Source organism: Notechis scutatus, chromosome 15, assembly GCF_049901735.1.
Source record: "Notechis scutatus isolate UNSWTSFEM ecotype Mainland chromosome 15, rNotScu1.2, whole genome shotgun sequence".
NCBI classification, from domain to species: Eukaryota; Metazoa; Chordata; class Lepidosauria; order Squamata; family Elapidae; genus Notechis; species Notechis scutatus.
In genome coordinates, this window is record NC_142023.1 from 4342955 (window position 1) to 4365848 (window position 22894).

Here is a 22894-nt window from a genome sequence, read left to right on the forward strand (position 1 = left end):
CGGCCGTTCTATGAGCTCTGCTTTGCTCAGCCACCTTTGATGGACCTCCTGAAAGATCGGCAGACTTCAGATCTTACCCTAGAAGACTTCTGGGCCATTTCTATTTTTCCTTCTCTTTCCCTGTCCCTCCTCCTCCTCCCTTGCTCAGTGAGTAACTGAGGCAAAGAGATGGCTCTTCCCAGAGACCTCCACTCAAGAGTGTGAAGCCGTTGGAGTAACGTTGCTTCTAGCTATTACAGTCTTTTAGCCATTATTCTCTATTACAGCTAATCAGTCATTGGTAGAGCATTGTTCCTGAACATCCTTAATGCACAGAAATAAGCAGTAATTTTCATAGTTATCGCAACATTCAGGGGTAATTTCTTAAGTTAATGATGCATGGGGGTGTCGACGTGCTTCCTTAATCATTTCTTAAAAATCTTTCTGAATTTGCAAAGGGCTCGTAGGAAAAAGAAAAGGGGAGAAAGCTATGTAAGAAAACATTTTTCTCCCATTTTGCAGCCCTGCAAGGCTGATAATTTCTTTCTTCTCCTCCTCCTCCTCCAGTTGGGGTGTGTCTTCCCTCACCCATACCCCCAGACACAAAATGTACCCCGTTTTTCTCCCTCTCAGCTTGTCCTGGATTCTTTCAGACTGTATTTGATTCTCCTTCTCGTTTCTGTTGATGCTATTATAATTTTTTTAAAGTTTTAATACGATTATTCCATCTTCGGTTGAACAGTGTGTTGTCTGGGTACAAATATCTTCGTTAAACAATGATCAAAATTACAACAGCCTTCATTGCATTAATATTGATTCTGCAACATTTCACATCGTAATGTTCCACATATTAATTCTACAGTGTTAACATAGTGATATTCAACATACTAGTCATAATATTTACTGATCTCTTTTAACATATCTTCTTTATTTTGTTTCCCTGTTTCTAACTTCCATTTTTTATTTATTTAACCATTGATAAAATAAATCCCAGACCATACAATATTCAGTTTGCTCCTTCTCCTTAATTGCCAGTGTTAATCTATTCATTTCCACACATTCTAATATTTTCCTAATCACATTCTCATCTGTAGGTATCTCTTCACTCTTCCAATTAAGTGTGGTACCTTATGATCCTTGACAAAAGTATCTTTTCTTTTTATGTACACTGAGGGCATATGCCCCAAGACATATGTGTGTCTAATCACACTTGGCCAATAAAGAATTCATTCATTCGTTCATCCATTCGTTCGTTCATTCATTCATTCAGTTTTGTGTTGAATACAATTCTGGCAGCAGTTGATATACGAATAACTAAATATGCATCCTGTCAGATCCATGTATCTGCCATTCTTCAGTGGAAGAAGATGGGGGCGGGGTTGATACAAGTAATCCTTTTTTATGTAACCTGAATATCTTAATTCTTGTATTGAATCTGTATAACTTGCATATGATATACAACTGGGGACTGGAGCCCAGATGCCTGGAAACTTGTCACCTCTCAGAGAGATAGCAAGAGGAGAAGGGACCATAAAAATCCCAGTTCCAAAAGAAACTTCCTGGGAATTTTTTCTCAACTACGTTCCCAGAAAAAAAAGAGGGGTGGGGGGAATTAGCATATTGTTTCTTTGTATTGATGAAATCCACACCGGACTAAGGGGAGGGGTTCTAACTCCCTTTATCTAAGCTGCATGCCTGGAAGGATATCAGATCCTGCTTTGAACGTCGCCTGGCTATCTTCCTTTTCAGTAAAGAATTCCTTTTGAAATACCCAGTTTTCAAAAGTTCATTCTTATCGTTTGAAGGGGAGAGAGTCTGGGCCTTACACATCCTTTCTTGATCTTGTGTTTCATTCAGAGCAACTCTTGTTACCAGTCCAAGAAGTCGCGCTTGCCTGTTTTGCTGAAGGCCTCAAGATCCCTGGGAAGCATCTCCTTAATGACCTCACAGCCCAGACCAGATCTCCAACATAGTGTCTTCGCCCTGGACCAAGGCCCGAAGGGAAGGCAGTTGAGAGAAGAGGCCCACCAAAGCGAGGCCGAGGGCCATGGGTCCATCCGGAAGGACGTACGAGAAGAAGACAAACAAGCAGGTATAGGGAGAGGTCTTTCAAGGAAACCAACCCAACTTTCTCCTCTTCCTTCCTTTTGGACTTCTAAGAGGTTGTCCACTAGGACACTAACCCACTACTGGGCCGTGAGTTGTTGGCCACTGGCACAGGTGATGTTCAGCTGGTTCAGACCAGTTCTGCTCTACCGGTTGTGGGAATTTTAACTAGTTTGGAGAACTGGAAAATACCACCTCTGGCTGGGCCTGCCCTTTCCTGTCCTATATTCCCTTGTTTTTTTAGCTCAGTTGATTCGCGATTATTTTTCCAATAATCGTAGTATATTTTACCTAGCTTACAGATAAAAAAAATATGATACATTTAACAATCAGGTGAAAACGTAGAAAGAGAATAGCAATACATGCATGAAAATCCACACAAAGGGTGGAAAACAGAAATATATACACAAAGAATATCATTTCCATTTCTTTCCAAGGATGCAAGGAGCCTAACTTTTATACTTTTAAGTTAAACTTTAGTGAAATGTCCATTTTCCCCTTAAAATAGAAGAATATGGATTTTTTTAAAAAAATGGTTGTTTCTCCCTTTTTGAATTTTATTTACTTTATTTAACATTGTCGTTTCCTGGTCTCTTAAACTCAATATATCGCCTACCTATTTCTGCAGAAGCATCGGCAATCCAGCCAAAGGTCTTTGAAGCAGATCTTAACCTGCCCAGTATCCAAAACGCTGGCCAGAAAGACCAGGATCAGAACATCAGCAAAGCAATCCAATTAGGTACAGTTCCCTAGTTTGAATTTCTGCAGCTCCTTTTTGCACACGTGCAATTTGCGGTGTGTGCAATTGCCAACCCAACTTGCCAAAAAAAAAACAAACAAACCAGGTTAAAATATTCTGTTATTTTCTGTTAAAATATTCTGTCTCCTAGTTTGATTTTGCTGCAGTTCATTGTTCCTTCCCAGCCCCTGTTTGTAGTTTTGGAAAAGCATCTTCTGAGAATTAAGTTTTTATTTTTGACTCGTCAGCGGGATTCACACAACCAGTTAACGTATAATTGGAAGGTATGGCTGCCCTCTGAGTCGGAAGCGATGAAATTTCTCTGATCCTCTCTGTAATTTTATTTTTAAATGGCCATCAAGCGCCTTCTAACAAGCACATTTTGTGAGCTACAGATACCATTTTCCCCCGTTCCCCTGTTTGAATTTCTCGGGACGTAACTGAACAGCTTAAAGCAGTTTGTACATGGGATTAATGATCATGGAGAGAACCTGGCATCAAATTTTCCATTCCCTCTTTCTCGACATCAAAGAGACCTCCAGAGTTCCGCCATCAATAATTTCTTTCATTGCAAAATGAAAGAACAAACAGGAAAAGAGAAAGTGGCTGCATACAAACGCCAACAATATTAGCTGTTTTTTTTTTAAAAAAAAAATACATGCATGTGGAGGTTTGTTTTAATTATTTGAAGAGCTACAGGTAGTGGGGCCTACAGGTGGCAGGCGAGAATTTGGGAGGTGCAGGTTGAAGGCTACAGCCCCAGCCAGCCCACTGCATAGAAGCTCATCAAATGGGTTCATGCCAATCATTCTCCCTTAGCTGAGCTCACAACTCAAGGTTGGCGACTGGCGAAAAGAAATTGGTGGCAGGAATGTGATAGGTGCTATTTAAAGCTCCTGGAAGCAAGCTGGGATACACATCCAAGCCATAAAGAAATGTAGAATGGTACCAATAGAAGAGAATATCTGTAGCTCAGGGTGGAATTGTGAGGTCGTTGCTGCTCTCTCAGCTGGGCTGTTTTCTCGCAGACATTTCATAACCCAATTAGATAAAGTCATCAGTCTGGAAGGGAGTGGGGCTTTGCGGGGAGGAAGAGGAGGGGGAGGAGGAAGAGGAGAAGGAGGAAGAGGAGAAGGAGGAAGAGGGAAGGAGGAGGACTGTGGAGTCCTTGGTGCTCTCTGAGCTTAGTAGTTTCTTGCAGACATTTCATTACCCAACTAGGTTGCTTTATCTGTGCTATAAGGGAGTGTAACTTGGGGAGAGGAGGAGGAGGAGGAGGAGGAGGAGAAGAGGAGGAGGAGGAGAACTGTGGAGTCCTTGGTGCTCTGTAAGCTGGGTTATTTTCTTACAAATGTTTCATAACTCAACTAGGTAATATCATCAGTGCTAGAAGGGAGTGGGGTTTGCAGGGGAGAGGAGGAAGAGGGTGAGGACTGTGGAATCCTTAGTGCTCTCTGGGCTTGGTGATTTTCTTGCAGACATTTCATAACCTAACTAGGTAACATCATCAGCGCTTGTCTAGGTAACCCTTCTAACGCTGATGATGTTCCCTAACGTGATAATGAAACATTTGCAAAAACAAGGAACAAAAAAAAAACCTCCAACCGAGCTCAGAAACCACCAAGCAACGCCACCAATATAAAATGGTTCGTTTTCCCTCTTGAACAAACCATCATTTCGGTTTAGTTGCTGGACTCAATCCATGGGAAGAACAGGGTTTTTTTCCCCCCAGTTTAGAGGAGATGCAAGTCAGTCCTTGCTGGAAGGCAGGAACCGCCAGTTTTAGCAACATACATTGGACACTTTAACAACCTCAAAGAAATAGACAGAATAAGAGAACAACCGAATAATGGGAGGGACCTTGGAGGTCTTCTAGTGCAACCCACTCCTCAAGCAGGAGACCTGATAGCATTTCAGACAAATGACTCTCCAGTCTATTTTTAAAAGCCTCCACCCATAACTTCTGATGGGGGAGCTGTTCTTTGAGTCGATTGTTCTCATTGTCAAGAAATGTCCCCTTTAGTCCCAAACCGAGTCCATCTTTGGTTTAAACCATTCGCCCTTTTTGCATTCCAGAAATAGAAAAGGAGACCCCTGAATCCAAACGGTCTGCTTTGCCAGAGCTTCACCCTCTGCTCGGTGTCCCCGAGAAGCAGTACGGGGACGCCGCGTCGCTGTCCTCGAGGGGCAAAAGGAGCCCTTCCCTTAAGCAGAGCGGGCTCAGCTTCGACACCTTCGACTGCGAGGCCGTGAATGACGTCGAAGACCTGAGACAGAGAATCAGGGATCTGAAATCCGTGGTGGAAAAATACCAGCTGCTGCTGATCCAGTTCGATCTGGTTGAACCGTGTCCTCCCGGAGACGCTCTGGATCCCGTCCGGAGCGACGGCGAGAGGATGCCCTCTCCCGCGGAGTTCAAGGAAAGCGAGCCGGAATTCGCCAGCTTCTCCAACGAAATGGAGCCAAAGGAAGGCGTGGAGGATTCTTCAGGATCCGGTCCCTCGAACGACCAGACCGTCCAGAAGCTCCGAGAGCTGTTGTCAGAAAACGAAGCCGAGCTTGAGAAAGAGCAGATGGCGAACATGAAACTGGTAGATGAAGTCCATCGTCTCCACGACAAACTCAAAAGCCTGACTCCCCGGGACGAGTGAGTAGCAGACGCTCATCCTTGGGAGAAAAGGGTGTGTGGTTGGGTGTGCCTGCAAAACAACAACAACCATGGTTATAATACAGAAAGTCCTCAAACTTATTGTCAACTCATAAAATATTTCTATGGTATTTGTAGAGTTGCCAACAGAAAGGGAGGGGGAAGCAGTGGGGCAGCTTGCATTCCATAAATGTTTTCAAAGATAGTTTGAAATTTTCTGCCATGCAAAATTCTAACTGGAGAACATGATTGATGACTCTTGGCTATGGATGTGTCCCATTGGAGAATATGAATTATGATACACCCGGGGGTGAGGGGAAAACCAGGGTCAAGGGTGACAATGAATGATGTGTCTCAGAGTCGGCTACACCCAGGCAATGCCGTATCTTTTAACTCCCAATAAATCCTTTTGGAGTTTGGCTAGAGACTCATGATTTAAATGGGGTTAAGTGTCACAATCCTGACACTTACAACCTCAATTTGGCCCCCTATTTCTGCTCTTAAGAAAGACGGTCCTTAAATGGATTTCACCCCCTTTTACGACCTTGTGAAGCCGATCACTGCAGTGGTTAAGTGAGCTGCCCGGTCGTTAAATGAATCCAGATTCCCTGCTGACGTTTGCTGGTCAGAAGGTCGAAAAAAGGGACCCTGGGACACTGCCGCCGGTCATAAATACAAACCAGTTGTTAAATGAGTCCAATTGTTGTTAAGTGAATTTGGCTTCCCTATTAAATATTGCTTCTCGGAAGATTGTAGAAGGGGGATGGCGTGCTTGAAAAGGTCACTGTCAACGAAAAAATACTCCTTTGGTCTTTTTAGTTGCCAGCAGAAAGGGAGTTGGGGAAAGCAGTGCATTCCTTAAATGTCTCAGATAATCGCCTTGGCAGCCGAAGCTGTTGGCTCGCAAGGTTATTACTGGAGAGCATGATTGATGACTCTTGGCTATGGATGTGTCTCATTGGAGAATATACATCCAGGGGGTGGGGGGAAGACCAGGGTCAAGGGGGAAATGAATGATGTGTCAGAGTCGGCTGCAACCAGGAAACGCTGACATGTCAACTCCTTTCTCCCCCCCAAACAATCAATAAATGAAGTGTTATAAATCAAGGACTACCCATCTTGGGTTTTGATTGTTTTTTGTGAGCTGCTCAGAGTTGCTAAAAGGGAGCAGGCAGCCATATACATTTTCTAAACAAAAGAAATAAATGATAATTTAGAAAGATGGGTGAACCCTCATTTAGAAAGGGTTTTTTTTTTTTTTAGGATGCTTGCCGCTTCTGTTGGCAGGCCAGATTTCTCTGTCTGCCTGTCGCTTCCTGAGGAGTCCCGCCAGCGCCAGAAAATCCACGAGAGCCACAACATTTGTGCCACTTACCGGCAACACCTGTCCAACTTGATCCACGCTTTTGAAGATCTCCTGTGGGACAGCGAGGTGGATTACTACGTAGCCAAGAGCTTTCGGCAGAAGCTCAACCAAAGCGCCCAGATCTTTGAGAGGCTGGAGCACCAATGTCTCTACGGTGGGTAGCTGGCATCTTCTTGAGAACTTCAGCGATGGCTGTGTCTCCTCTTCTGATTTTTCTCTCCAGGCTTCACCCCATCCCATCATGGCTTCATGTTCTGTTGACCCAAAAGAAGAAGGAAAAAAAGACAATGGTTAATTGAGACCTCCTCTCCCAATCCTTATCTTCTCCAACATCATGTCATCTAGAGAATAAAATAAAAAAGGATAGGAATAGGAATAGGGAATAGAATGGAATCAGGAAAGAATGGAATTAGGAATAAAGTAGCATAGTGTAGCATAATGTAGAGTAGCGTAGCTTAGCATAGAGTAGAATAGAATAGAATAGAATAATATAGAATGGAATGTGGAATAGAATAGAATAATATAGAATAGAGTAGAATATAGAATAGAATTACAGAATAGAATAATATAGAATAGAATAGAATAGAATAGAATAGAATAATATAGAATGGAATGTGGAATAGAATAGAATAATATAGAATAGAATAGAATATAGAATAGAATTACAGAATAGAATAATATAGAATAGAATAGAATAGAATAATATAGAATAGAATAGAATAGAATAATATAGAATAGAATAGAATATAGAATAGAATTACAGAATAGAATAATATAGAATAGAATAGAATAGAATAGAATATAGAATAGAATTACAGAATAGAATAATATAGAATAGAATATAGAATAGAATTACAGAATAGAATAATATAGAATAGAATAGAATATAGAATAGAATAAAATTACAGAATAGAATAATAGAATAGAATAAAATTACAAAATAGAATAGAATTATAGAATAGATTAGAATAGAAAATAGAATGGAATAGGAATAAGAGAAAAGAATAGAATAGAACAGAATAATAAAGAATAGAACAGAGCAGAGCAGAACAATAACTTTACTGTCACTTTGAATGTACATTGATCGGCATACATTAAAATGAAATTTCATTGCATACGGCTCTCAAAGAGTCACCACCTCCCATATACACATGAACATGAAAAAATAAATGCATATACAAATATACAAATATGCACATACCCACATATATGACACAGAGAGACAACACAGTCTACTTTGGATGTATGCATGTACAAGCTGGGAAAAACGAATCTTGCGAGTTTACCAGATGGATGGCCTAGGGAGCAAAGCCGTTACAGAACCAGGTAGTCCTGCTAGAAATACTTTGAAACCTCCTCCGAGAGGGGAGCAAAGTCTGTAAAGTGGGTATGTGGGGGGTCTTTAACAATGCTGTGAGCTCTAAGCACATAGCGCTTATAAGCAGTATCCTGAATAACGGGGAGGGAGCTTCCTATAATCTTCTCCGCTGTCCTCACCACTCTCCATAGGGACTTTCTATCGGAGGCTCTGCTGCCACCAAACCAAACAGGGATGCAGTTTGTTAAAACGCTCTCAATTGTGCCTCTGTAAAAAAAAGTGGCCAGAACAGAAGGAGAAAGATGTGGTCTCCTCATCCGATGCAGGAAATGCAGACGCTGGTTTGCACGCTTCACTAAGGATGATGTTGGACTACAATTCCCATCACCCCTAGCCAGAAGGCCGGAGTCAGTCTGTTTGGAGAGGTTGAGAAGAACAATCAGAGAGGGCTCAGGTTTGGGAGAATCTGAAGGGCCCGTTTACTTACTTTTTACTCATTTATATAATTCCTAAACATTGGCTCCTTTCCGTAAAAATATTAGAACGATGGTTCTTTCTCCATGGCTAGAATTTCAGGCTGGGTTCCCATTGACAGGCTGCTTGGGTTCCCTTGCTAATTATAATTATGTTTTTTTTTTTCTCCCTGGCTTTTCAGGAGAGTCAATAGAGGATGAAATGGCCAAGCTTTGCAATCTTGCCCGGAGGTAGGTGCTAGAATGGCTTTTAATTCCACGTCTTTCTATCTACCGTCTCCTGTTTTTTTAAATGTTGAGATGGAATTGCACGCTCACATTCTTTTAGCATGTGTTTTGAACCTTTTATTTAATGATAGAACGAAATGCAAAAATACAAAAGCAAATAGGAGGACACAATGGGAAGGGGAAGGGAAAAGGGGGAAAAAAAAGGCGTTGACTTCTCTCTGTTGCAGTAAGGTTCCCCTCGCACATACGTGCTAGTCATTTCCGGCTCTAGAGGGCGCTGGTGCTCATCTCCGTTTCAAAGCTGCCGTCCGAAGACGTCTCCGTGGTCATGTGGCCAGCATGACTAAACACCGAAGGCGCACGGAACGCTGTTACTTTCCCCACAAAGGGGTCCCTATTTTTCTACTTGCATTTTTTTTACGTGCTTTCAAACTGCTAGGTTGGCAGAAGCTGGGACAAGGAACGGGAGCTCACTCCGTGACGCGGCGCTAGGGATTCGAACCGCCGAACTGCCGACCTTTTCTGATCGACAAGCTCAGCCTCAACTTTATACTTTTCCATAATAATAAAAATTAGCATTAGAAATTCTGGAGTCAATTGGTCTACCTGGATTTAAGCCTTCCCCATTTTCTTTCCCTGTAGCTTGTCGGACCTTGAGGTACCCCAACACTTGCCTTCTTCAGAAGGACCCACTCCTGGAAAAGAAGAAACGGAGAGCGGAAAGGGAAAACCAACTGCTACCCCAACCAAGTTTCCACCAGGTAAACATTGGTCTGTCCGGGACGTTGCAGAAGTCGGAATAACCGAATAACAGAGTTAGAAAGGGGGCCTCGGAGGCCTTCTAGTCTAACCCCCTCTGCTCAAGCCAGTGGGCTGGACTTGTAGGTAAAACTTTCTGCCTTCAAACACAGGAGGTGAGGAGTTTTCAAAAAGGACACCGTGCATTCATGGACGATTGGATCTAACGATAGTACCTTGGAGTCTTGATGCCGCTAAGATATCTCCTCCAGCTTCGGGCAAATTGCTACTAATTTAATTTACTGGGTGAGGTGACCACTCCTAGGGCAGATTTATGAATTTATGAATGCTTCTGACCGGCTGCTGAGCGACGCAGAATATTAGGTTAATCAGATCCTCGACCTGATCCTCCTCCTTAGGATTTTACACGGCCTCCAAAGGTTGTTTCAGCTTTGCTTTGACTCATGAAGCAATAGCACTTAGATATATACAGCTTCACAGCCCTCTCTAAAGTGGTTTACAGAGTCAGCTTATTGCCCCCAACAATAAGGTCCTCATTTTACTAACCTTGAATGGATGGAAGGCTGAGTCAACTTTCTGAGGTCCAAAGGCCATCCCAGCTTTGCTTTGACTCTAGGAGCAACAGCAATAGCACTTATATACCACTTCACAATGCTTTACAGCCCTCCCTAAGCAGTTTACAGAGTCAGCCTATTGCCCCCAACTATCTGGGTCCTCATTTTACTAACCTTGAAAGGATGGAAGGCTGAGTCAACTTTATGAGATCCTTACATGGCCTTCAAAGGCTGTTCCAGCTCTGCTTTAACTCTCAGAGATATGCTAACTATTCCACCAGTGGTTTCATCTTCACCTGTGATATCTTTTTAACAAACAACTACTCTTAAAAAGAAAAGAAAAGGAATGCCCCATAAACTGCTAACCCAATAATCCGCCGGCAAGGATGAAATGCTAGGCGTTCCAACTTCAGAGAAACCAGTGTCGGGTTTCCAACGTTGCATTATTGATGGAGCATTGATCCAGAAACGCACACCTTGTTGCCTTCAGGTAGGAGCCTGGAGGCTCAGGTGACAAACTGGGCAGCGCCGAAAAACATTTGGTGATGGCCACAGGAGTTTGGGGAAGTTTTGGGTGGGTGGGTGGGTGAGCAGAACGCTACCGGAGCAAAGCAGAAATGCACAACAGGTGGAGAACCATCCGATGCTCCACGCATTGCACTCTCAAAGGTACTCGAACTTGGGCTTTCCGAGTTCTCCAGCCTGCCTGGGTTGTGGGAATAACTAGGAAGTGGAGACCAATATTTTTGGATGGGTCTGCTTTCCAAGGTCAGATCCTGGATGGAAGGAGAAAGGAGGTGAAAGGGGTGCAGAAAAGGAGACCAAAAAGATGGAATTCATGAGGTGAATTGGAGTATTACGGTCTTGCGCCGATCTGATTTAGTTACCAATAAGAGAAAAGATTGCTTTTTCTTATACAGTTGTGCTCACCAATGTTTTAATTTAGATGATTTTTTTTTAATGTAGATGATTTTTTACTTTACTAACCCCCATAATTCAGGAGTTAGTTAAGTAGCTAAGCTGGGAAACTAACTTTGTTGTGTTAAGTTTCCTCTGTGGAGGAATTTTAATATCATCTAACACTGATCGCTTCAACTGCCTGCCGCCCTTTCTAGAGTCTTCTTGCTCTGTCTTTTAATCCAGTTTCTCTTGTCTTTCTCTTATCTACCACTTCAATCCAAAGACTCTTAAGTGACTACATTTTTTTAAATTTAGTCCTCTAGATAGCTGCAGTCCAACGAAGCTCCAGGCACCTTCCTTCCTCCTGTCCATCTCCTGCTGTCCATCTTCATTAGTTTTTAAGTTGTCTGAAGGGAGGTGGCATCAAAGACAAGAATGGTGGCTTGAGCAGAAGGCTTTTTAGGTAGACAAGACGAAGCTAGGCCTCCGCATGACGTAGTTAAGGGACACCAGGGGTGTCCCAAGTGGCCTGGGGGTGATGATAGTGTTTTTGAAGGTTTCCTCCCAATATCTGGAGGACCATCACTTGATCGCAGAAGATGTGCAGTAATCCTTAACTCACTGGGCTTCCCTGCCACCTCCCAACCTAAGCTGATTCAGTCAATCTCTGGAATTTCTTCAGAGCTGTTGATGGAACATCTCCAGGAAATACGCTTGCTGAGACAGCGGCTAGAAGATTCCATTAAAACCAACGACCATCTGAGGAAGCAGCTGGAACAACAGGTCTCAGTTTCTGTCCCAGACCAAGGTAAGATGCTTTGGAATGCAAGTCCTCAGAGCTTAGAGAACACTATGGCCGTCGTGTTATGGTTATCCGGCAGCAGGTGCGGACGGCTGAGGAGAGAGAGGACTCAGATGAGGGGCCAGGACCATTAGGGAGTGGACTGCTGCCTTCGGAGATTGTGGGGGGCTGGCAGCAGCGATGAGGAGGTTCCCGAGGAGCCTGTGCCAAGCGCACGTGCACAAAGGATTGCTTGCAGGAAAGAGCAGTGGCAACAGCACGGGCGACTCGGGAGTAAGGCTCCAAGGTAATGGCCTCTCCTTCAAGAAGATAAAAGCCAGCTGTGAATCGGATGTTCTTTGCAGGAAGCAAAGACGTTTTGAAACTCCAGCCTCGTGGACGTTCCAGTATCCTGAGTTTGTATTTGAAAATTCTTGTATTGCAAATTATTTCTTGTCTGTTATCTTTTGGCAAGTCTCGCACGGTTTGGCAAGGCTTGTGCTTATCACAGCTAATTATTTTGTAAAAGCATTACAAGGTTTTCTGTTCCTTTTGGATTGCGTTTGATTTCTTGGAAAAGGGCATGGGTCAGTACACATCGTCCTCAGTTCAACCTTGAGCTACAAATATTCTATCAGAGTAGGTGTGTGTGTGTGTGTGTGTGTGTGTATATGTGTTTGCATTCCTGGACTAACCACAATGCAGATGAAATGTCTGTGTTTTGGCTGGAGCAGCTCCCCTCTAAAACAGTCCGTTTTGCTTGGCAAAAAAAAACAACAACCCTCCATTGTCATCTTGCAAAAGTTGCCCCATGCCAGCATCCTCTCCTTGCCAAGCTGTTCTTCTGTTGAGGCAGTTGATCCTGGAGAGATCAACACCAGCCAGCCAGCCCTGACATCCCCCTTAAAAAAAAATAAAAAATAACAAACGCCAAACCTGCGGCAATTTTACTGGGGTTTCGAAAATGACAGCAAAGCTGTCCGTTTACAGTCTCTGGCTGGTAGCCCAGCCCAGTAGTATAGCAGCCTCGTTCCCAACTACCATTATCAGCAAAGGATATAGGCAGTTTGGCTGATATTAACCCAGGATTGAGAATCTGTTTAGGATGTCTTGCTGGAAGTCCAGCTGGATTCCATTTTGCCCTGGATTCATGATAACCTTCAAAATAAATCAGAGATAAATAGCTTCTCTCTCTCTCTCTCTCTCTCTCTCTCTCTCTCTCTCTCTCTCTCTCTCTCTCTCTCTCCCTCCCTCCCTCCCTCCCTCCCTATATATATTAAGAAAACAAATTATTTATATATATATATATATCTATCTATCTATCTATCTATCTATCTATCTATCTATCTATCTTTGGTTATTCGGGTTTTCTCCCGTGTAAGATTGGAAGTATCTAGGCAACGTTTCGATGAAGTCTCATTCATCATCTTCAGGCTTGTGTCTTCGGCTCTGTGCTTCTCAGAGTGATGTGAGCTTGCAGCTGCTTCTTCCTTTTAACTGCTAGTGGGGGTGTGACTTGATGAGACTTGATGTGACTCGATGAGACTTCATCGAAACGTTGCCTAGATACTTCCAATCTTATGCGGGAGAAAACCTGAATAACCAAAGATCCACATACAAATACCCGCGAGAACCTCAGAAAAAAAATAGATATATAATATACATACATACATACATACATACATACACATATACACACACACACACACACACACACACACATATTTAACCTCCCTCCCTGCTTTGTTTAAATTGTTTCTCCTCCAGAGAAAAGTCTAATCATTTACTGACCCAAAGAGGACTCCTAAATCAACTTTTGTGTACATATTTATAGACTTGGCCAACGCTGGTATCCGTGCGTCGGAGCAACTGAATACTCTGACATCTGAAATTCATTTCCTGAGGAAGCAGAACCAGACTTTGAATGACATGCTGGCGAAAGGATCCAGAGGTGAGATAAGACGCATGCCTTTAAGGGGGGCGGAGAGGATTAATCATTTTAAATTGGAAAGCGGTAAAGGTGCTTTCCTTTCATTTTTCACCTTGTCTTCTAAAGAAAATGTTTTTTTATCTGTGGAGATTCTCATGATTCTCCCCAAGGTGCTTTTTCAGAAGGCAACTGGACTTGGTTTTTCCTTGAAGAGGTTTCGCTTGTCCTCCAAGAAGCTTCTTCAGTTCTTCAGGCAACTGGAGTTTGTTCTTCCTTGAAGACATTTCACTTCTCATCCAAGAAGGTTCTTCAGTTCTTCAGAAGGCAACCGGACTTGGTTTTTCCTTGAAAAGGTTTCGCTTCTCATCCAAGAAGCTTCTTCGGTTCTTCAGAAATCAACTGGACTTTTTTTTAAAAAAGAGGTTTTGCTTCTCACCCAAGAAGCTTCTTCTGTTCTTGGATGAGAAATGAAACATCTTCAAGGACAAACAAAGTCCAGTTGCTTTTGGAAAAAGCATCTTTGGGACAAAATGCTTTATCTGTGTCTGTTTGAAATCGGAGCAACCCCATAGGAGAAAATGCATGCATTATTGGCTTTTCGTGTTTTGCAACACTTTGCAACCATAAATTGGAACAGATTCGCAATCGGCTCTTGCAAACCCGAGGCGGAATCTGTGTCATACGGGAGAAATGAACCTCTTTTTATTTTTTCCTGCTCATTGCCCTCTGAGCTATTTCAAGGGTGACATTTTTATCCTTTTATGCAAGTTGTCTTTTTTTTTAGCCGCACCACCAAAGAAAATTGGAAACGCAAAAGTCTTAAATGACAGATCGGTTTCTTGTTCGTTTGCTGCAGGGAGGGTAGTGCTGCGTCTCGCATATAAAAACAAATATCTGATTTCAGTATAGCTACTCCACGACCTAAGAGTCCAAAGTTTCTGTCGCTAAATGAGACAGTTAAGTGAATTTTGCCCCATTTTAGGACCTTTCTTGCCACAATTATCAAGTGAAGCACTATTTCCATTAATTCTGTTTCTACTATTTCTACTTCAAATTTTTCTATTTCTATTTCATACTTTTCTATTTCTATTATTTCTGTTCAGAAGGACTTGAGGCTCACCTTGCAGAGAAGCAGAAAGAAAATGAAGTTTTGCGAGAGTCCTTGACTCAGGAGCACTTGGCTGTTGAGTGCCTTCAGAAGGACCATGAGCATCTCAAGGAGGAGAATGAGAAGCTGCGCGAACAAGTGGGAAAAGGAGAGGTCAAAAATGAGGGTCTGACCCACGAGATTTATAACGTCAGGAATGAACTGATCAGGTAATTCTTAAATCTCAGAACGGGGCGAGTGAACCTATTGTTTCCCAGAAGTCTCTGGAGATTCTCCATCATTCTAAGTCATGGTTGTCCCAAAGGTGCTGTTTAAAAAGGCAACTGGACTTTCTTGGTTTTTTTCCTTGAAAATCTTTTGCTCCTCATCCAAGAAGAACTGAAGAAGCTTCTTGGATGAGAATCCAAGGAGAACTGAAGGAGCTTTTGGGATGAGAATCCAAGAAGAACTGAAGGAGCTTTTTGGATGAGACTCTGAGAAGAACTGAAGGAGCTTCTTGGATGAGAATCCAAGAAGAAGCTTCTTGGATGAGAAGTGAAACTTTTTCAAGGAAAAAAAAATCCAGTTGCCTTTGGAAACCCCCTTTGAGTTGTTTTCCAGATGTTGCTAAACAAAAACTATCAACATTGTTCTTCATTGGGTGGGCTGAGAGTCCCACGGGGACATCGACAAGATTCTTCTCCCACAGGGTTAAATGTTACGCACAGGTATGAGAACTAGAGTTAGGACGCAATTGGCGTTGTGGACTTGCATAGACTTGGAAGTCCGAGTTAAATGAAGAACCCCAGCGCCCACTTCCTTTATGGAAAGCCAGTTTCTGGGAGGAAAGGTCTGAAGGAGACTTCTCAGGAGAACAAGGGTGGTGTTAGCAAATGAGATGATGCAGAATTGTAAGCCCACACTGATTAGATTGTTTGGGATCTCCCAGGCTGCAGATGGAGCTGGCCACCAAGCAACACCAACTGTCCGAGAGAGACAAGTTGTTATGCTCATTGAGGGTAGAGCTCAAGGTGTACGAAAAGTTGGACGAAGCTTTCCAGAACGAAAAAGGTAAAGAATCCAGATGCAAATAGGAAGACTGTTGAGTTCTTCTATGGTGGGTTAATTGAGAAGGCAATTCAGGGTTGGCTTTGGCACTTCTTTGAAGACCAAAGGAAGGGAGACAGTTTTGGGCATGCAGGCGTTTATGGACCTTCTCTCTCCATCCTTTGGCTCATCTTCAAGGTTGGGCAATCCCTGTCAATTTAGAGATGTCCATGGGCAAAATCCCATGGGCAAGAGAGCCGTATCGTTGTGGAGGGCCTGACAGCCAGACAGAAGTAGAGATACCGTTGTCCTTAGCCTTTGGTGAAATTTCACAGAAGACCAGGAAACAAGTTCTGGATTTTCCCACGTCCAAAATCAAGCCTGCTCTATAACCCCCAACTATGAACCTATGAACTCTCTACAGAGTTTTTGCAGGAGAAAAAAAAATACTCAAGTTCATGTGAAACTATTAAAGGTAGCCCTTGGACTTGAGCCCGAAATTTCTGTCGCTAAGTGAAACATTTGTTAAAGTGAGTTTTGGCCCATTTTACGATTTCTCTCACCACAGTTTTTTTAAGTGAATCACTGCCGTTAACTTAGTACCACGGGTGTTAAGTGAAATCTGGTTTCCCCTTTGACTTGGCTTGACCGGAAGGTCGCAAAGGGGAGATCACGCAACTCCCGCGACACTGCAACCGTCATAAATACAAGTCAGTTGCCAAGCGTTTGAATTTTGATCTCGTGACCCTGGGGAAGGCTGGAATGGTTGAAGTGAAAAACCGGTCATAAGTCCCTTTTTCCAGTGCCTTTGCAACGTTGAACAGTCACTAAACAAACTCTTGTAAGTCGAGGGCAACTCTTGAGATCCGCAACTTTTAATGCAGGGTGTGTTACTCCATGTTTTGCAATCTCTGGTGAGATGTTCCTAGCTTTTGAAAACTTGCAAGAGGGTATGGGAGGCCCCTGGCATGAAGTTTGCTCTTTGCCAGTGTCAGGATTCCGGCAGTTACCCCCATTTAAATCATGAGTCTCGAGCCAAACTTCCAAAACTTCAAAAGGATTTATTGGGAGTTAACATGTCTGGCACTGCCTGGGTGTAGCCGACTCTGAGTCACATCATTCATTGTCACCCTTGACCCTGGTTTTCTCCCCCACCCCTCTGGGTATATCGTAATTCCTATTCTCCAATGGGACCCATCCATAGCAAAGAGTCATCAATCACGTTCTCCAGTTAGAATTTTGCATGGCAGAAACTTCAGTCACCTAGTTACTATCTTTGAAAACATTTATGGAATGCGGTTTCGGTTTGCAAGCTGCCCCATTGCTCCCCCTCCCTTTCTGTTGACAACTCTGAAAAGACCATAGAAATATTTTACGAGTTGACAGTCAGGTTCAAAGAATTTTGAGTTCCTTGATTTGGCCGATCAGATATCCAGGTTTCAAGATAGCTTTGATTTTTAGCCTTGGGTCCCACATCGGCGCTCATAATTAGCACACTTTCTTATTGTTATTTAATCTCGCGCCAGCTTCTCTTTCACCAGGCTCTCAAACGTCCTTCAGAATTTATAAATCTTCACTCCAATCCTTTAATATACATAATTTTTTTTTGCTTTGGGTATGCAACATTAGCTTTTATAGTCAAAGTGAAAAATAATTTTTGGCTCTTATTAAATCTTTGGAGAGTGAAAGCAATTATTAGATAAGGTTATACGTGCATGTGTGTGTGTGTGTGTGCGTTTGCGTGCATGCAGTTTTTGGGGGGAGGGCTGTAAAATCATCTACCTACTCTTGAAGCTGGCTCAGATTCTGGATTGTTCAGCAAAATTTTAACAGCTGCTATTTTAATTGTTCATAATAGTAATTATTATTAATTACTATTATGAACAATAGGGACATGGTGGCTCAGTGGCTAAGATGCTGAGCTTGTCGATGGGAAAGATCGGCAGTTCGGCGGTTCAATTCCCTAGCGCCGCGTCACGGAGTGAGCTCCCGTTCCTTGTCCCAGCTTCTGCCAACGTTCGAAAGCATGTGAAAAATGCAAGTAGAAAAATAGGAACCACTTTGGTAGGAAGGTAACAGTGTTCCGTGCACCTTCGTCATTTAGTCATGCTTGTCACGTGACCACGGAGACGTCCTCAGACAGCGCTGGCTCTTCGCCTTTGCAACGGAGATGATGGAGATTGCCCCCTGGAGCCGGAAATGACTAGCACAGATGTGCAAGGGGAACCTTTATCTTTATCTATTAGAAATGTATTTTTCCCCCCCTTAAACTGCCCTCAAAACTATGGACCTCTTTTAGATCGGCGCCAGAATGGAGCAGAAGAATGTCGGAAGGATCAAAACCAACCTCTGGACCTGGGCGAGCTCTTGACTGAAATCCAGTTCTTGAGAAAGCAGCTGGAGCAGAGCATCACATCCAACCAGATGTTGCATGAGAAAGTAGAAGAGCAGCTGCGTCTAGAAAAGGGGGGAAAGAAGAACCGTTTGGGGCCAGCTTTGCAGATCAGCTGTCTGTTCAGTCACGAGTCCCAACAGTTTCAGACTGGGATCAAAGGTAGGGAAAAGCGGCATTCAGGCATCCATAAAGGAGAACATCTATAGGTCAGGGTTGAAATGGGTGGGGGGTCCTTGATGCTCTCTGAACTTGGTTGTTTTGGCCATCATCTGACACCTAAGCCACCACTCTTAGGGGTTGGGGAAGAGGCATCACTCATAAATCCATCCTAGAGATTATAGATTAACAAGCGTTGGAAGGAACCTTGTAGGTCATCTAGTCCAACCCCTCTTCCAAGCAGGAAACCCTACACCATTTCTGACAGATGGCAGTCCAGTTTCTTCTTGAAAGCCTCCAGTGATGAAGCTCCCACAGTCTTTGAAGGCAACTTCTGTTCCATGGGTTGATTGTTCTCACTGTTAGAAAGTTCCTCCTTATTTCTAGGTTGAATCTCTCCTTGGTCAGTTTCCATCCATTATTCTTTGTCTGGCCTTCAGGGGCTTTGGGAAGTAGCTTGACCCCTTCCTCTGTAGCAGCCCCTCCAATATTGGAAGACTGATATCATGTCCCTCCTGGTCCTTCTCCTCACTAGACTAGCCAGGCCCAGTTCCTGCAACCGGTCATTGTATGTTTCAGCCTCCAGTGCTCTTAAGTTTCTTGGTTGTTCTTCTCGGCACTCTTTCTAGAGTCTCAACCTGTTTTTTATAATGTGGTGACCAAAACTGAATGCAGTACTCTCTAGGTGTGGCCTTAGTAAGGTTTTATAGAGTGGTATTAGTACCTCCTTTGATCTTGATTGTATCCCTCTGTTAATGCAATTTAGGATTGCATTGGCTTTTTTGGCTCCCGCCGCGCACTGTTGGCTCATATTTAATTGGTTATCCACAAAGTTGGTTGTTCTCAAAGATCTCCATATATATTCTCAGCATTCCATTTTCCCCTTCCCTCACTTCAGTTTATTGGCAAGTTGAGAGCGTTAGGACTGTTAGCTCAGGAGTTCTGGGAGTTGAAGTCCACAAGTCTTAAACTTGCCAAGTTTGAAGATCCTTGAATTGGATAGATAGATAGATGGATGGATGGATGGATGGATGGATGGATGGATGGATAGATAGATAGATAGATAGATAGATAGATAGATAGATAGATAGATAGATAGATAGATAGATAGATAGATGTACCCTAGATAGATAGAGAGAGAGGGAGTGGGAGATAGAAGATAGATATTGTAGATCAGGGGTCTTCAAACGTGACAGCTTTAAGACTTGTGGGCTTCCACTCCCAGAATTCCTCCTCCAGTCATGTTAGCTCAGGAATTCTGGGAATGGGTCCACAAGTCTTAAACCTGCCAAGTTTGAAGACCCTTGGCTTGGTCCTTCAGACTTTTGAGAATGGCTCCTTCGATTGGATTCTTGACGAATGTCTCTTTTCTTTTTATGTACACTGAGAGCATATGCACCAAGACAAATTCCTTGTGTGTCTAATCATACTTGGCCAATAAAGCATGCATTCATTCATTCATTCATTGGCAGGAGGTGTCTCAGAAACCTCCCAAGCCTTCCTGAGACATCTCCTCCCATGGAATCCAATCTAAGGAGCCATTTTCAAAATTCTGAAGGAGTAAGTTGGTGGCCGGGAAGCCCAGCTTGTAATGCTTTTAAAGACCAGACAGTTAAACCCAGTTTCTATAAACTTTTATCTTGACCGAATAGCTCATTTAAGAAAAGCGTGTTGGCTGCACATTCTTTAGAAATGATCAATATGTTCTTTGGATGGCCTGTGAATGAATCAGTCCAATTTATGTGGTGCCCTGGGGGAGCATTCTCCCTACTCCCCCCAATACCACCCTCCTCCACTGCTGTTAAATCAAAGTTTCTAACCACTTAAAGCTTCGGGGAAGACAGAAGCATCTGTATGCCATACAAATTTGAACGGGGAAGGGAACATCTACTGCCACAGAACATGACAGATGACCCTTAGCTCACAAGGCTTACCAAATAAATATTCCCACGTTGACGGCTGGCTTCATCTGGTACTTTTGACCTTGTTGAGCCGAGCTGGGGGAAAATATATATATATGTGGATGAATCGAGACATCTTAAAACAATGCAAAAATAGGCGTGTGTGTCTCAGAACCATTAACTCCCAAGGGGATTAGGAAACGAGGAGAAAGCGAGGTGAGGCTTTGGTCTCTGTAATGGAGCTACCCAGGTTGCACTTCTTTCTTTTTTCTTTTTGAATATATTTTTGAATATTTTTTTATTGTTTACAACTATAAGCATCAAGTCTCCTACTTGGGCAGCGGGCTGGACTGGAAGACCTCCAAGGTCCCTTCCAACTCTTATTATTCTGTTCATGTCATCCAGTTCTTTAGAAGCAGAGGAGCTATGTTGTTTTCAACTGCCCAGAGGAGTAGAGAAAATGAATGGGCTGTGGGATAACAATCTAGGAATGAGTAAAGTCTTCACTTCTCCATAGACTCAATGGAGGGAGTCCCCAACCTTTTCTACACCCCACACCCCTAAAACTCTTCTGATATATTCTCGTACCCTTTACAAAAGATAATAATTTATGCGTATAATTATGCATGTACACTATAATTTTGAAACTTCTAAGTTTTTGTACCCCTGGAATATCGTCTTGCACCCCCACCCCCCAGTTGGGAACCCCTGCTGTAGAGGAAGACTTTTGACGATCACCCGTACATGTCGCTCAGACGGTTGGCCGCTAACCCAATGTCCTCTTCCATACCTCCGCTTGCAGAGTTGAGTTTCAGCACCTTGGACAGCCCCTCCCATTGCAACCTGTTGACCAACAAGGAGATTCGCCCCCTCCCCAGTCACTGCGTCTGGGCGGACAAGAACGGCCAACATATCCTCGGCTTGATCGAAGATTACAACTGTCTCCGGAAGCAGATCACGGAAGGGCGGAAGCAACTGGGCAAACTGGAGCTTCCCCTGAAAGAGGCAGAAGGTCTGGATTCTGCAGTGACGGTGAGTGGCGTAGCCGAGAAGCTGAATGGCTGGGAATACTATGGCACCACAGACTTCTCTAGAAGAGTTGAGGATGGAGCGGAAGGCACCAGGGGGTCCGTGGGATTTTTCCATAATTGAGAGGAAGGGTAAAATAAGCTGTCCTTTTTTTCTAGATCCGGGATGGCGAACCTGTGGCACGCAGAGCCCTCTCTGTGGGCATGCGCGCCAGCCAGCTGGTCTTCAGGTTTCCGGCGCTCTGGTGCACGCAAAGACCAGCTGGGCAGCATGCTTTACATTCTCTCTCGCCCGTTTCTCACTTTGGCACTCCTCTCTCTCTCTCTCTCTCTCTCTCTCTCTCTCTCTCTCTCTCTCTCTCTCTCTCTCTCTCTCTCTCTCTCTCTCTCTCTCTCTCCCCCTCCTCCCCCCTGTCTATCTCTCTCTGTCTGTCCCTTTCTCTCTCTGTCTCTGTCTGTCTCTCTTTCTGTCTCCCTCTCTCTCTGTCTGTCTCCGTCTCCCTCTCTCTCTGTCTCTCTTTCTCTCTGTCTCTGTCCCTTTCTTCCTCTGTCTCTCTTTCTTTCTTTCTCTCTCTCTCTCTCTCTCTCTCTGTGTGTGTGTGTGTGTGTGTGTCTCTCTCTGTGTGTGTCTCTCTCTGTGTCTCTGCCTCTCTCTGCCTCTCTCTCTCTCTTTCTCTCTCTGTCTGTCCCTCTCCCTCTGTCTCTTTCTCTCTGTCTCTGTCTCTATCATCCATCTGCCAAGGAACACATTTTGCTTCAGTTCCGGATAGCTTTCTCACTGTTAAACAGAACCGTTTATAGGATCCTGCTAAGGGAGGCACATCTATATTGCCCAAAGTGACGTCCGGAGTCATTTGACTTTCAAATGACGAGACATGGAATGCAAAACAGGAGAGGAAGGGAGTGTGTTTTCCCACAGAGCCCAGTAAAATGTAACCCATTATTAATTACCGTTATTGATTAGCCTGCATTCCTGCTCCTCCGGCAGCCGACCCCCCCCCCCCCTTCCCGTTCTTGAATAATGCATAATTTTGCTACGTTTTTAACTGAATAAATTAGTTTTGCCTGACTCGCAATATTCACGCTCATCAGCCCTCCCGAACTGTAGCAAATTGGATTTGGGCCATTAATTCAAGCTGACTTTCCTTTCCTTCCCCCCCCCACCACTCCCCAACACCCCCCCAGGATAAAATTTTTCTCATCTTCTCCCTCCCGTTGTTTTTTCCCTTCTCCAGGTTCCTCTGAGCAGTTTGTCTACCACCTTCAAGGCGGTCCAGCAGAACCTGGAAGAAGCTGCCCGCCTCTTGAACCTCCTCTGGAGGGTCTCCTTGCCAATGAAAGTGGTCCATGCTGCTGCTTACTCACTTCAGGTTAGGCTCCCGGCGGGTCGAAAGGAGGGAGGGAGGCGTTTCAAGCATCCAAAAAGCTGGAGAGACGGGTACTGTCAGTGTTCTAATTCCAAACCAAGCATTTCTTCAAAGGTCCAATTTATTAGAGCTG

At 43.7% G+C, this 22894-nt stretch overlaps 1 protein-coding gene across 1 annotated transcript in view; it reads left to right on the forward strand.

Moving 5' to 3' along the window:
• The window catches only part of CDK5RAP2 (CDK5 regulatory subunit associated protein 2), a 75929-nt gene that overhangs the window by 46644 nt on the left and 6391 nt on the right, over nucleotides 1-22894 (forward strand). The window contains exons 23-35 of the mRNA XM_087943843.1: nucleotides 1837-2071; nucleotides 2714-2824; nucleotides 4901-5471; nucleotides 6759-6991; nucleotides 8811-8859; nucleotides 9499-9617; nucleotides 11752-11877; nucleotides 13685-13801; nucleotides 14884-15097; nucleotides 15817-15938; nucleotides 18214-18468; nucleotides 21169-21398; nucleotides 22630-22764. Of these exons, the coding sequence (XP_087799969.1) occupies nucleotides 1837-2071; nucleotides 2714-2824; nucleotides 4901-5471; nucleotides 6759-6991; nucleotides 8811-8859; nucleotides 9499-9617; nucleotides 11752-11877; nucleotides 13685-13801; nucleotides 14884-15097; nucleotides 15817-15938; nucleotides 18214-18468; nucleotides 21169-21398; nucleotides 22630-22764 (2517 nt within the window). The remainder of the gene's footprint in view (nucleotides 1-1836; nucleotides 2072-2713; nucleotides 2825-4900; nucleotides 5472-6758; nucleotides 6992-8810; nucleotides 8860-9498; nucleotides 9618-11751; nucleotides 11878-13684; nucleotides 13802-14883; nucleotides 15098-15816; nucleotides 15939-18213; nucleotides 18469-21168; nucleotides 21399-22629; nucleotides 22765-22894) is intronic.